Here is a 16,834-nt window from a genome sequence, read left to right on the forward strand (position 1 = left end):
CTATATATGTAATATCAAAGCAATCGGACTTGCAGTTTTTAACAAGAAGTCGAAAATATCACTTTTTACCAAAAATATTCACCAAAATTAGAGAACTGAAGATATCATCACAAAATGAGCAAATCTGAGAAAGGTCTACATGTAGTATCTATATATGTAATATCAAAGCAATTGAACTATTGGTTTTTAACAAGAAGTCGAAAATAACACTTTTTACCAAAAATTACAAAAATATTCACCAAAATTAGAGAATTGAAGATATCATCACAAAATGAACAAATCTGAGAGAGGTCCACATGTAGTACCTATACATGTAATATCAAAGCAATCGGACTTGCGGTTTTTAACAAGAAGTCGAAAATATCACTTTTTACCAAAAATGACAAAAATATTCACCAAAATTAGAGAATTGAAGATATCATCACGAAATGAACAAATCTGAGAGAGGTTCACATGTAGTACCTATATATGTAGTATCAAAGCAATTGCACTTGCGGTTTTTAACAAGAAGTCGAAAATATCACTTTTTACCAAAAATGACAAAAATATTCACCAAAATTAGAGAATTGAAGATATCATCACGAAATGAACAAATCTGAGAGAGGTTCACATGTAGTACCTATATATGTAGTATCAAAGCAATTGCACTTGCGGTTTTTAACAAGAAGTCGAAAATATCACTTTTTACCAAAAATGACAAAAATATTCACCAAAATTAGAGAATTAAAGATATCATTACAAAATGAACAAATCTGAGAGAGGGTCACATGTAGTACCTATATATGTAATATCAAAGCAATTGCACTTGCGGTTTTTAACAAGAAGTCGAAAATATCACTTTTTACCAAAAATTACAAAAATATTCACCAAAATTAGAGAATTGAAGATATCAACATGAAATGAACAAACCTAAGAGAGGTCTACCCAAGGTACATATACACCAAGTATCAAAGCATTCAGGCTTGTAGTTTTCAAGAAGAAGTCGAAAAAGTAAAACATTGACACGGACGACGACGGACAATCACTCATATGATAAGCTCCGCTCGACAAAGTCGACAGCGGAGCTAAAAAGTACAGACACATTTGGGCGAGAAAGTCTAGTGGTGAAAAGGTTAGGTATGTGTTTTAAAAACAACAAGTCATTGTCAATGACACGTCCCCGTTCCGTTCATATTTGAGTGACATATACATTCAAAGCAGATCATGACCGAAATGCACCTGCATATGTACAACACATTGTGCTAAATCTGAACAAAATCCATCCATGCATGACTGAGATCCGGTTCTGGAATTGTGAAAATACGTGATTTTGATGCATTTTCGGCCTTAAAATGGCCATCATTCCGCTATTGTTAAGCAGATCATGAAACAAATGCACATATCTATTTGTGACATGATGTACCATGTGTGTGTGAAGTTTGAACTTGATCAATCCAGACATGTCTTGGATACGGATCCAGAACTGAATTCTTTAACAAAATGGCCGCCAGTCGGCCATTTCGAACTTGATCCGAAAAAAAAAAAGACGTGCATCAAGGTTCTATTATGTTTAATGTATGTACCAAATTTGAACAAAATCCATCCATGCATAACTGAGATACGGGTCTGGAATGGTGAAAATGTGCGATTTCAATGCATTTTCGGCCTTAAAGCGGCCCCCATTTGGCTATCGTTAATGAGATCATGAAACAAATGAACATACATATTTGTGACATGATGTACCTTGTGTGTGTGTAGTTTGAACTTGATCAATCCAGACATGTCTCGGATACGGATCCAGAACTGAATTCTTTAAAACAAAATGGCCGCCAGTCGGCTATTTCGAACTTGATCCGAAAAAAAAAATGACGTGCATCAAGGTCCTATTATGTTTAATGAATGTACCAAATTTGAATGAAATCCGTCCTTGCATAACTGAGATACGGGTCCGGAATGGTGAAAATGTGCGATTTCAATGCATTTTCGGCCTTAAAGCGGCCGCCATTTGGCTATCGTTAATGAGATCATGAAACAAATGCACATACATATTTGTGACATGATGTACCTTGTGTGTGTGAAGTTTGAACTCGATCAATCCAAGCATGTCTCAGATACGGATCCAGAACTGAATTCTTTAAAACAAAATGGCCGCCAGTCGTCCATTTCGAACCCGATCCAAAAAAAAAAATGACGTGCATCAAGGTCCTATTATGTTTAATGTATGTACCAAATTTGAACAAAATCCGTCCATGCATAACTGAGATCCGGGTCCGGAATGGTGAAAATGTGCGATTTTGATGCATTTTCGGCCTTAATATGGCCGCTATTCGGCTATCGTTAATCGGATCATGAAAAAAATGCATGTGCATATGTCCCATATAATGTGTGATGTATGAGTGAAGTTTGAACTTAATTGGTCCATGCATGTTCGAGATACAGGTGATCACGGACGGACGCACGGACGGACGCACGGACGGACGCACGGACGGACGGACGCACGGACGCACACAGGGCAAAACATAAGTCCCCGTTTTCGGACTGCGTCCGAACGGGGACTAAAAAGATGTGTTTCTTGTGTAAATGATGTGTTGATACGATTTATTTTTTTAATTTTTATATGAAACAGAAAAAAAGTTGATCTGTATATGTATGAACAAGATATTACACCCCCAATGGCAGACATTCTTCCTTTTCTTTTCTTTGTTTCAAATCAAAAACAAGCCACCTAAACAAAACAAATTTGATAAATGTTCTATACAACTATTTATAAGCTATTTGTCATGTTTAGTGTTACCATAATACTGTAAATTACTATATTTTAGCTGGAATTAATTTTCGCTGAAAAGACATTTTTGGTGTTTTGTATGGAATTTAATAATTGACAAGTTGAATGTAAAATATATGGGAAAAAAGGTATTTTATTTTTACTGAATCCTTTCTTCAGCGAAAATAGTGAAAATTAATTCCAAGCGAAAATAAAGTATTCTACAGTATTCTTGTCATATCACAACTATGGTAGTTTATATAGTTGTTGCCCTGGCAATTACATTATTTAGCTGATAGCTTTCACTTATTAACACCTAATATTGTCACCTAAAACTGTAATTAGCGCATCCCTTAATTCACTCATACCAAAGTAATGCTACCTTTCTCAATGAGATCTCATGATTGTACTTAAACAGCAGGCACATCATATATAAACACAGAAAATGTCAAATAAACAATGCATCATATTTCTACGCCAGTACTATTAGAAGATTCGTTTTTTTTCTAAAAATAACAAGATGAAGTACATCACAAGTCAGTGTAATGATGAGACTTTGATTAGGTCACATAATTTATTCGGGAAGCAATTTTGTGGAAAAAGTACAGTGGTTGAATTTCTCTTACAGTATACAAGGTTGAGACCAGAAGCACTGTGTATTTATCTTCTGTGTGTTAGACATAACTTCAGACAGAAAATCACTTACCACACTTGCAGATATCAGAAATTCCATGTCAAAGTTAAATGAATTCTATTTACTAAGTCAGAGTGTAATACATACTTCAAGATAAAACACATTAATTATCAAACACTTTATCAATCATCTCTTCTCGCTATGAATCAAATAGTCATTAGCGTTCTCCAAGAATTTACGCTGAGAGGATGATAAATAATTATGCAAACAGTGCATTATTGTTAACAATTTGAATGCAGCGTTTGTGCAATGCTCTACACATTTATATGCGCCTTTCTATAATTTGTTCATTAATTTTAGATAAAATGGACATATAAAATTTGAATTGGGACCTTAGTAATTATATGCATTTTTCAATATAAAATGGACGCAAAAATGGGGTTTAACACTATGGGTAAATCACAAACTCATTATATATAATAGTACCCCCTCTTTTTTATTTTCTGTTCAACAAAGCATTTTCAACATTTCCTCTTTTATACTAGTTGCCATCATAGACCCTCCAGTAGAGGGTTTATGTTGCCATTGTCAATTCTTAAATTATTTTTCCTAGTCAAATCATAAAATTGGTTTAGTAAATAAAATGTCTGCATGCTGGAATTCTGTAGTTCACTCCAAAAACTCCAGATTAGACAAATTGGCATGATACTGCAACTATGTTATCGGACCACCAAGCTTATAAACAGTCAATTAAATACAAGTTAGAACATAAATAACTTTCGGTTAGCTTGTGCATTTTTTTTTTATTTTTGTTATAAACATACACACGAACAATGACAAACAATATACAGTGAATTAAAGGGGAACCTTCCAAGCCCGGGGATTGCACCAAAGAACCATTAGACACTATTGTCTATGTTGTTTACAAAGTTAATCTATCTTTCGTTATCCATTGTAATTTTAATCCAGAAAGTAAATTTGCTTAACTAGAAGTGCCCCTTTAAACCTGTCCCAGTGATGACTTACAGGGCCTTTAATGACTTCCATTGTTTATTAGATTAACTGGGCAGTAAAGATACATAACAACAATGACAAACAAAAGATATAAACAAAGAGATTAAACATCATCCCAGTGATGACTTACAGGGCTTTCAAAAACTGACATTGCTAGTTAGATTAATCAGGAATAAATATGCACAAAAAGAAAGACAAACAATAGACAGATAAGTATATTGACAATATAAATTTGGAAATAGAGCGTTGCCTCGGTGATGACCAAAATGGCCTTTAAAGATAGCAAAAGACTTGACTCAACAACAATTTGAGTGTTCACATGTGGTTTACATATATATCTACAGCAGTTAAACTTAAATCAATAACATGGTGCATTTTACTGTAAATGTAAAATCCGTTAAATTAAATTCTACATGAACAGATAAAAAAACAATGAAACTCATTGTTTATTTTTGACAAATTCGTCAAACTAAAACACAGTGAAATTGCTAAAAACATCAAAATAGTGAAAATAAATATCAATAAATGAAAATAAATGATTTTACAGTATGTTTCAAAGTTGGTGGCCATGACAACTGCAAAGTTGTACATACAACATGTTTACCAGCATTATGTTTATCTGCTGTATTACTTGATACAGATCCTCAGATTCTCAAGTCCACACACCTTTGTCAGTGAACTCAACCAGAGGATAAGGTCATGCCCTGTTTGCCTTTGCATATTCAAATGTATCATTAGGGCTTGAACTTTGGTTTTCTGGTGGCACCCCGTTTCAAGGCCAAAATTTCTCAAAATGCCTGACTAATTTGACAGGTTTGGCATCAGAGATGCACTTCTAATAAAAAAAATATCCTAGAAGTCTAAACAAAAATATTTAGGTCTTCACTATTTGTTAATACGACCTACACTGTAAAATTTTTGGATCTATGCGAATAAAAAAAAAAGGATTTGAATAATTGTTTTAAATTCTGTGTTTTGAAGGTGTGAGTAGCCAGAACGGCTGGGGGCATGATGCAGTAACCGTGAGAGGTTCACAGATCAGTCAAAGGTTCAGGATTCCTCACAGGGTTTTTCAAGGATTTTACAAACACTGGCATTACCAGGCTAGTTATAAGTAGACACCAAGGAGGCAATAATCTTATATGAGAAGGTGGAAAGCTGGAGATTTTACATGCAAGCATTATCACTGTTCCATACAATACAAATCATTCAGCATGCAGTCACTATTATGCCACTTCACAGAACGAATTGTTGACCTGGGGTTGGACTACAGCTAATTCTAAACAAATCAAGGGCAACAACCCTCAACAAATGACTGTGGGAAAATATTTCTCTTTACTTCGGTATGTGTGTTTATTACATTCTATTTATCCAATTAGTATTGTACATAATACAGCCCACTGTTTTACTCGATTTGCATTACATTACATGTATGTTAAGGTAGTTACCATTAAAAACTTTTTTTTCTTGACTTGAAGTTTTATTTTTCAATATTACACTACATGTGTGTTAAGGTAGTTACCATTAAAAACTTTTTTTCTTGATTTAAAGTTTTATTTTTAATATTACACTACATGTATGTTAAGGTAGTTACCATTAAAAACTTTTTTTCTTGACTTGAAGTTTTATTTTTAATATTACACTACATGTATGTTAAGGTAGTTACCATTAAAAACTTTTTTTCTTGACTTGAAGTTTTATTTTTAATATTACACTACATGTGTGTTAAGGTAGTTACCATTAAAAACTTTTTTTCTTGATTTAAAGTTTTATTTTTCAATATTACACTACATGTGTGTTAAGGTAGTTACCATTAAAAACTTTTTTTCTTGATTTAAAGTTTTATTTTTCAATATTACACTACATGTGTGTTAAGGTAGTTATCATTAAAAACTTTTTTTCTTGACTTGAAGTTTTAATTTTAATATTACACTACATGTATGTTAAGGTAGTTACCATTAAAAACTTTTTTTCTTGACTTGAAGTTTTATTTTTAATATTACACTACATGTATGTTAAGGTAGTTACCATTAAAAACTTTTTTTTCTTGACTTGAAGTTTTATTTTTCAATATTACACTACATGTGTGTTAAGGTAGTTACCATTAAAAACTTTTTTTCTTGATTTAAAGTTTTATTTTTAATATTACACTACATGTATGTTAAGGTAGTTACCATTAAAAACTTTTTTTCTTGACTTGAAGTTTTATTTTTAATATTACACTACATGTATGTTAAGGTAGTTACCATTAAAAACTTTTTTTCTTGACTTGAAGTTTTATTTTTAATATTACACTACATGTGTGTTAAGGTAGTTACCATTAAAAACTTTTTTTCTTGATTTAAAGTTTTATTTTTCAATATTACACTACATGTGTGTTAAGGTAGTTATCATTAAAAACTTTTTTTCTTGACTTGAAGTTTTATTTTTAATATTACACTACATGTGTGTTAAGGTAGTTACCATTAAAAACTTTTTTTCTTGATTTAAAGTTTTATTTTTCAATATTACACTACATGTGTGTTAAGGTAGTTATCATTAAAAACTTTTTTTCTTGACTTGAAGTTTTAATTTTAATATTACACTACATGTGTGTTAAGGTAGTTACCATTAAAAACTTTTTTTCTTGATTTAAAGTTTTATTTTTCAATATTACACTACATGTGTGTTAAGGTAGTTATCATTAAAAACTTTTTTTTCTTGACTTGAAGTTTTATTTTTAATATTACGCTGTTGCTCAACATACAAATTAAAAATTATGGTCCCAAAACTACTATTTGCATAAAAACTGACACCCGTGAAAATTGAGATTACTGATTTACTATTGGTTTCTATGGTAAAAAGGTTCCCACCATATCTTCTAATTTTATTTGGGTACATACTGTATGGTGGGAAAATGTAGTTATAAGATGGGTATTTTTAATTGTCCCAAATTATTGGGAAATTCTGACAAACACTGTTTGTGGAATAATGTTTTAATTAAAATGAATGCATTCCTATAAAAAAAGTTTCAAAATGCATTATTATTTTGCAGTTTTTTAGATATTTTAATAATGTTTTCACTCTTATTTATTATGTCAAATAGCCATGAACGACCTTAATATATAGACGACATTCTCTCATGCCAAAATTATTGACGTCATATTTGTTTACATTGTTACTAACCAGCATGCATATGTCAGAAAAATAATTCTGTACACTGATCATCACCAGCTAGTGACGTACATGTATGCTGTGACAACGTTGTCCTAATGTTATTTTTTTCGATAACAAGGACACAAACACTATTTGTGCTATTAGTGTCTTCCTATTTTAGAAACTGACCTTTTTACTACCTGTTCCCTCTTTTTCAATCACAAATTCACAAAATAGTCCCGTTTTATAGTCTGCACTTTCCTTCAGAGGATTGGGACAAAAATTGCCAAACTTTTTGAGTAATAACTGAAAAGTGACCAAAATTTTGTCTGTTGGCTCCAAAATTAGGGTTCATTTTCAGAAATATAAGGAAAAAGTGCAGAAAAATTTGGGCAAGAAAGTTTGGTGGTGAAAAGGTCAACTCAATATTTATTTACAAGAGTCAGGTATGGATATATGAAACTGTGTACAAATCTGACGTCGAAATCATTTATTTAAATTTCAGCAGATTTGTTTTGGGAGTGAAGATAAACACCCCTACAATGGACATATATATGGAAACCCCAACTTCGGGTTTACATACCAGCTACAATAACAGCCAATCAAATACTGTGGAATACTATATTTTCGCTGGAACTAATTTTCGCTGAAAAGGCTTTTTGGGCATTTTGTATGGAATTTATTTTCACTGATTTTTGATGAGTTTAATGTGAAATATAGGAAAAAAAGTATATTCGCTGGATTTTATTTTCACGGAATCATCCCTTCAGCGAAAATAGTGAAAATAAAGTATTCTACAGTACTCATCTAAATAACATATATAAGCAAATGGTTTTGTGTTATTAGAACACAATTAAACAACATCAATGAAATTCAGATAAGTAATACAAACAAAATATTCACATCTGCTGAGCAAAAAACAAATTATTTACCATTGGAATAAAAAAATACTATTAATGAAAATTAACTTAGAACCTACAGATAAAAGCGGAATTGGCGAGAAAATTACACTTGCAAAGTTAATCAAATTTATGATATTGATTTAAGACTTAGACAGGAACACTTACGTTTGTAGATATGTTTGACAGATATTGGACGCGGTTAAATGCCATTCTTCTCCCTTGATGGGAGATATGAAGATAAATAAACAAAGAACGCAACAATTTAAAATAATTTTGTTTAAAACTGTTAACATTTCCTATACTGTAAAATAATTCATTTTAGCTGTAATTAATTTTCGCTGAAAAGACGTTTTGGGTGTTTTGCATGGAATTTATGATTTATGTTTTGATGGCTTGAATGTAAAATATAGCAAAAAAGGTATATTCGCTGGATTTTATTTTCACTGAATCATTCCTTCAGCGAAAATATTCAAAATTAATTCCAACCGAAAATAAAGTACTTCACAGAACCTAAGCATCCACAAAAAAACTATACCCAAAATGATATTGTTTTTATATTTGCTTGCATTGTTCACACAACTACTTGAATTCTGCGAGGAATTATATTTTGTTGGAAAATATTTCATATAGAGTATCTAGTAAAATTTTGTCTCAGCAATTACCACTTCAGGTTATCAAATCGTGAAATCTTTCAACAGCTTCCATTCCAATTTTTATATTTTTTTGTGAAAAATTGATTTACTCTTAAATTAGCACATTGTGACAATAATGACAGTGAAAAATGTACTGTATTTGTGCTGTTAGAAGCACATCTCCAATATTTCATTGGCAGTAATCTAAATCATTAAATTATTACTTGTTTTGACCATAGAAAAAACTTTGTCACTCACGTAAGTACATTCACTACTTATTATAAGATAGTGATTATAATATTAGGTTATACACATATCTGCCAAGTGATTACACATACTTCATTAGAGTATACTATTTTAGAATGCCATCTCCAATATAACACTTCCATATAAACTGGATTATTAAATACAACTTATTTTGACCGTAGACACACCTCTGTAATTTATGTAAGCACATGTGCTTCTAATAGAGCAAATATGGTATTGTTACTTTGCATTGTATACGTGAAATAATTTATTTTAACTGGAATAAATATTGGCTGAAAAGACTTTTTGGGTATTTTGTATGGAATTTATTTTCACTGATTTTTGATGAGTTGAATGTAAAATATAGAAAAAAAAGGTATATTCGCTGGATTTTATTTGCACTCAAGCAATCCTTCAGCGAAAATAGCCAAAATTAATTCCAAGTGAAAATAAAGTATTTCACAGTATCACTGCACAATGACTAGAGTTAAGCTAATAAACAATTTTAAAATGGACACGGGTTTGTGCTCTCCACTGTACCAATATAAAATAAAGAATGATGCAATTCCTCTCTATTTTATTCAGTTCCATTTTATTTGTATAGGTTAGATCAAGAGGTAATTTTAATTCTCATAGTCATCAAGGGGCGTGATCTAACTGACTTAGCACTGGCCAATCAGCTCGAAAAGATTCGTATTAGCCAATCAAATGATGACATTTTGACAGCAATCAAACTTGTGAAATAACATTTTAGTACATTATGTTACAGTTTGTCAAAATGTTGCAAGGAGGGCCTATTGCTGCAAGTAGTGTCAGTTGAACATGACTCAATGGATACACTGTATCTGATCTTGGTGTTATGAATAAATTGTTGCAATGAAAATCCTTTATTTTCTTGAATTGAAAAGTGAATTCATGGTGAAATAGAACCACATTTTATCATGACTGATTGGTTGAGGGCTGTTGGCTATGTGCTAATATCAGGGATAACATCACACCGTTATTTTTTTGTTTACATCTGATTTTTTCACACTGGTGTAGCTTATTTACGGTAACTTACAGCCACTTAAATAAACAGTATATGTACATGTATGTATATTTTATGACATTTTACATGGCCCTGAGTTGTTATCTAGTAGTAATATGGCTTGATCAAAAAAGTAAAAATAAATGGTCCATCGCTACATTGCCTATCTACTATATTACCACCGTAAAGAAAGTTTGACATTCCCTATTTGGTATAGAAATGATAATAATAATATATTTATACACAGAATGAAATGGAATAGTGTAAACAGTATATGCTTCATTATCCCAGATTTAATTTATATTCTACTGTGGAATACTTTATTTTAGCTGGAATTAATTTTCGCTGAAAAAGCTTTTTGGGTGTTTTGTATGGAATTTATTTTCACTGATTTTTGATGAGTTTAATGTGAAATATAGGAAAAGTATATTCGCTGGATTTTATTTTCACGAAATCAATAGCGAAAATAAATTTCAAGCGAAAATAAAGTATTCTACAGTATTCTACTGTAAAATTCTTTATTTTCACAAATTCTTCATTTGCGCTGTTTATACTGAAGTGATGATTCAGTGAAAATAAAATTCAGTGACTATACCCTTTTTCCTATATTTTAAATTCAAGTCATTAAAAATCAGTGAAAATAAACTAAAAAAAAAAACGTTTTCAGTGAAAATTAATTCCAGCTAAAATAAAGTATTTTACAGTATTCTATCAGGTGTAACATTACCAATTCATCAGTTAACACTCTAACACAAAAACAAACACTATCCTTCAAGCAAGACTTTAGGGGCACTGAAGTGAATTTTGATAGCGCAGCTGAGACCTCTGCACTGGTTATTCTACAAACTGGGACTGTTGGCCATTGCACATGTCACTCTAAATAAATTCCTATTGTCCTGGATGAATGCCAAATGAAATTCAATGTGTAGAAATTAGTCAACAATTGTGTCATGAGAGCGGCTTACCCACCCAGCCACATGACTTGACTTAAATACCTATACTTTAATTCAGTACGCTCCACTGGGTAGTGTCAAGTAAACAACCCCCGCCAGACATGTTACATTGTTCGGCTTAAATACCCAACTAGCAAGCTTACATACAAGCTGTTTTATTAGACAATTATAAACAAGCTCTGTTGTTACTGGTCTTTTGAGTCCAACCATCGGACTGTATAAAATCCTGCTTTTTCTCCATTGGTTGTGTTTATCAGCCACACTGCTACAATGTACATGTAATGTATCATAGTATCATACTGTGACATAAAACGATGTCAGCTGTGACTTGAATACAAAAATTTTTGAAGCTATTAGCGGAATTTATTTTGTCATGGGAAAGTCAACTCCAGTGTTACACTAAGTACACCTTCTAACCTCTCTATAATAAATTTCTTTCAGTGATCACATTGTTTTTATAATCTCGATCAAATAGGTCAACTGCGATGGGCCACACAGGCCAACCGACCATGACCTCCTCCATACCTTTCAGTTCATCTCAATGCACTCTTTCGACTCATCAAATTAAAATACTTCATGTGAAACGCATACATCAAATGCCATACGGCGACCTATGAGATATATCATAGCTGCATGGCCATTACAGGGGCACACCACATTCATTTGGTTTAAAGTAGACAATCCTACAGACATAATAAGGCAAGAATTGAAATCTATGCTGGTCGGCTTGTCTCAGCGTTCAATACAATTTAACTACTACTTATAATATATAGGATAACAACTACTGACATGAGGAGACAGCCGACTTTCGCGTTCTTGGTCTCCATTCATTTTCAATTAGGGATGGATCATTTTAAATTGGAGGAGGGCTAAAAACACAATTTTCCACTCACTTCGTATATAAAATGTTTACAACAGTCACAAATGAGATTTGTACGATATAACTTGCAACTTCCCTGGGAACGTCCTTATCAATGTTCCAATAACTGCATCAACCTTCACCCAGACAGTTGAAGTGAGCGCAAATAAGATTCATACGGATAATTTACAACTCTCTTTGTATAGTCACAATGAAAACAGACAACAATTTAGCCACAGTACGTACCTAGACGAAAATTTATTAGTCCAAAAGAGGTGTAAGATTGTCACAAAATGTAGAGAATCGTTTTCACAACATTAGATCATTTAATAGTGCCAATAAAAAAGTCCCTCACAATATTGCAATGTTCATAGGTGCTTTCCTAGAGAGTTTTTTAACGCCCTGTACAAATCTTTTGTGTGCTGTAAAAAACAACTCGGCCTAAATTTTTTTTATTAAGCAAAGAATATTTTGAAACATTTGTCTCAAATATTTCAAACCCAGAATGCAAAAGTAGGCCAAACAGTAGGCGTAAATTGTAACATAATAATTGTTATAATAATAATACCGGGTAGTAATAATAATAATAAGGCCAAAGAAAACTAAAACTACCGGGTACTGAAAGCTGCTATAATTTCACGAGACAAATTTTTGTGAATTTCTCAAGTCAGCGTAAATCACAAGATTTTATAGTTGTAAAAATTTCCCTAGAATTCTACAACATGGAGCACCAGCGACTTTTTTCAAGATATAGTCTTTATGAAATCGATACAATCATGAAATTGCAGAAATTTCTTGCATGAAACGGTTTACAGTGGTTCTATTGTGTACTCTCAACGTCACATAATCAAATGAAGTATTAATTAACTGTTTTAATAACAACTCTCGACAGAGTTATCATTTGAGAGATATGATTGTGTGGTTGGTACCTCAAAATGCCAGAACAGATCTTATTCATAAAAGGCCATAAAAACTTGGTGAGAGTAAGCAATCTGCAAGACTGGTTTTTGACTCTTGAATAGCGTTCCATTCTTCCACCATCACGTCAACTTTCCAAATACCATTGTAACATATAACAATGTTACAGTGTGTGCAATGATAGTAGAGAAAGAAATACTGCCAAATATTTTATTTTAGCTGGAATTTTCGCTGAAAAGACATTTTGACTGTTTTGCATGGAATTTATTTTCACTGATTTTTGACAATTTGAATGTAAAATATAGGAAAAAAAGGTATATTCACTAGATTTTATTTTCACTGAATCATTCTTTCAGCGAAAATAGCAAAAAAATAAATAAAGTATTTTACAGTACCAGATAAGGGGCAAAAACAATTTGCCACAAACCCATTCCAATGATTTTTATAAATATTAATAATTTCAAACTGAATGTCCGATGAAATAAGATGGAACATTTTCAAATTACGTCATTGTGTTCATTGATTAGGTGGTTAGATTCAACAGCCATTTAAACTTTTATAAAAATCTGGAGAAAGGATACGTAGTACCACACACTACTGTTTTTCTCAAAAACATTAAAATAATATTTTGTTAACAATATCTATATTATAGAAAAATGTATCAACATTACAAGCAGTCACAAAAAGTTTATAGAGATATGAAGGCAGCGATCACGCAGTGCACATCTAAATCTTTTGTAAACAAACATTCGTGTTTTCATGTTCAATTTTGTGGTATATGCCATGTGGGACCCATATCTAACAACAGTCCTCCTGACTACCCGTGTGAAAATATTTTTAAAAACATTAGAGTTGAGTGTCTTAACTTTTGATCTTACTTCTTAAACAACCATCATAACATTTATAGAAATTTATATACGTCCTAATAATAAGCTTAAAACCTTTTATTGGCTAGAGAAGTCGTTTGGCAATGTTTAGCACTAATCTTTGACGATACGTTGACATGCATTTGTTAACACCTTGTGATTGGTTACTGTGAAATACGTTATTCTAGCTAGATTAATTTTTGCTGAAAAGACTTATTGGGTGTTTTGTATGGAATTTATTTTCACTGATTTTTGACGAGTTGAATGTTAAATAAAGGAAAAAAGATGTATTCGCTGGATTTTATTTTCACTGAATCATTCCTTCAGCGAAAACAGCAAAAATTAATTCCATGCGAAAATAAAGTATTTTACAGTATATCTTTTTCATTTAAAATCAGATGCATATCAGCTGTATAGAATTCCGTTTCGCATAACCAGTAGTAAACCAGCCAATGATAAAAGCAAGCCTGCCAAGAATTGTGGGTAATGGATTCCATAACCGATAAAAGCGTCTATTTTACATTTGAAACTAAAACGTTCATAAAAGAACATTCATGTCTTTAAGAAATGGAGTGTCTGATGATCTAATTAATATGCATGTATGTGAAATGATTTGCATAATTATATTACCCACAAGCCATTGTTAATAAATAGTGCCACATATGGCTACAGTAAACAAAGAGGCTCCATACTACTAACTGATCAAAATAGCACAAATTAAAAAAAGTTTTTAACTTATTTAAACTATGTTTCATATTGATACCAATTGCAAGCAATGATTTATTTTAAACAGTGATTTAATATTTCCTGTGAACTTAGATTTTATCTAAATGATAAGCCTCCTCATGTTTTTTTTTTTTCTACAATAAATTACAGAGGAACAATAGACCAATTGTTCATAGCAGTGTTGTTTTTTGTTCAAAACTCAGCTGAAACACTTCAAATTCTATGTGCTTTTTGCTTCAAGCACTTGGGTACTTGGGTACTTGTGGACATTTTTGAGGACGCAAGTAGTAGTTCCTGGTGCCAAAACACTTTTTTTTTCTGGAGAAATGACAAAACAGATACTACATATTTTAGTTCCAAAAGAAATCAGTGAGTATATAATCCTGCTGCAAACCAATTTTCTTTGACTAATTCGGTGTCAACACTTTAGTATCATTTGGGGGGGTGCAGGGTCCGGAACAATTGGATGATCAAAATTGTTTTCACACCAGATGAGATACAGAATTTTTGTTGTAAATGGTGTGCAAAATATCCCCTTAAAACTGATAAGGGCCCACGATTTGAACTAAAATGGAGTGGGTAGAAAATTCAGCTGCTATTTTATGTTTATGTTTAAAAGTCATTCAGTACAACAAAACGGTGTACGGAAATACGTATACCACAATATTGAGCAAAAAAATGTGTAAACAACACGCTCTGGATAGATGTGTACGTGAAAAGACCCCCTTCTCGATTTCAAATAGACAAACCCTTAATCTGTTTCAAGTTACAGGGAAGCTAGTTTTCGGAGTTGTCCTTTGCAAATTATTTTAAAAGAAACTGAAAAAGTTCAACATGTGGAGAAAAAAAAACGAACTTTACAAGAAATAGATAACAAAACAATACTGACCAGGGACCCGAGGCAATTCGAGTTGCCTTCGTGATCGGGGACTGTTCAGAATAAAAATACAGTCTGCGGAGAATCTTTTGACATCACGGTAAAAAGTCAAATCTAATATATAATCAAAAATGATATACATCTGAATAATATAATAACAGAAAAGATAAATAACACAAACCTGGGTCATGGAAGGGTACCAATGCATAGTTATACAGTGGACGTTCACGTTTAGACAAAGTAATCGCCAGAATCTTGGCAGCACCTTCGATGACTTGAACCAAATCATCGTACATAGAGCCTGTCACATCGAACACAAATGCCAACGTCGAAGAGCCTTGCGGTATAAAGTCCTCTGTTTCGGATTCAACGGCAATGTCATTCCTCACATGTTGCGACTCGACAAACAAGTTCGATGTAGTCAGGAAAATTATTAAAAAAAGCTGCACAGTGAAGTTTAGTGGGAGTCTGGGCCACATTGTTCGGCGAGTGCTGAATAAATATACAATAGAAGGAAACGAACTAGCTGCGCTTCTTATAATTCAGTCATCGGTGTAAAACTTCGTTGCGGTTCCAATGAATGAAATATGTCAAGCTTAGTACTCGAGTCTGCTATCAAAAAATCAATAACTTCGATCATATCACTGCATATTATCAATAGGCTTAGGTTATTTCTTGGTTTGGTCGTTCACTCGCAAAGTGCGAGCTGTGGCGTTGAGCACAGTCGACCGTCAGACTGACCGGAATCACAGCTACCAACTCACTGTCTAATTTGCATACAAGTGGATATACCAGCGGTATGCAGATTATATACTCAGTCTATATTTTAATCGACTCCTCTGTTCCCAGGGCTGCTTCGGTCGCTGAGCTCATCTGCCAGTGGCGGGTGGCGTTCGGCATTTCCGATGTGAAACTTTTGCTTGCTTTCCTGTTGCGATTTCAACTATTAACATTTATTGGGAATATAAATAATAGCTATGTGTTGACGTCTGTGTTTAACGAGGGGAATTATGATGGACGTGTTTAGTTTCGTATTCACCCTGGGTCACGGTCTCCACCCAGTATTTTTTTCACGGAAGCCTCTAAACCAAATTACAGATTAAATGCCCAAACCAACAGAAAAATAATTCTAAACAATATTTGTCAACTGGCGCTAGTGATAATAACGCTGACAATGTCAGCTGTTGAACATCATGATTAAAATAAAACAACAATTCAAAACAGTAAGTCAAAACATACCCTACTGGAGGGTCTATGGTCATAACAAATAGCAAATTCTAATTTTGAAAAGTTGGCAGTTGT

At 32.6% G+C, this 16,834-nt stretch overlaps 1 protein-coding gene across 1 annotated transcript in view; it reads right to left on the reverse strand.

Annotated features, from left to right (window-relative positions):
- Positions 1–16,279, reverse strand: part of LOC146732759 (hemicentin-1-like) — a 41,329-nt gene extending 25,050 nt beyond the window's left edge. The window contains exon 1 of the mRNA XM_085491942.1: positions 15,714–16,279. Within this exon, the coding sequence (XP_085348068.1) occupies positions 15,714–16,011 (298 nt within the window). The 5' untranslated portion in view covers positions 16,012–16,279. The remainder of the gene's footprint in view (positions 1–15,713) is intronic.
- Between the last annotated feature and the right edge of the window lie 555 nt (positions 16,280–16,834).

Source organism: Saccoglossus kowalevskii, chromosome 17 (genome assembly GCF_978046115.1).
Source record: "Saccoglossus kowalevskii chromosome 17, keSacKowa6.1, whole genome shotgun sequence".
NCBI lineage: Eukaryota > Metazoa > Hemichordata > Enteropneusta > Harrimaniidae > Saccoglossus > Saccoglossus kowalevskii.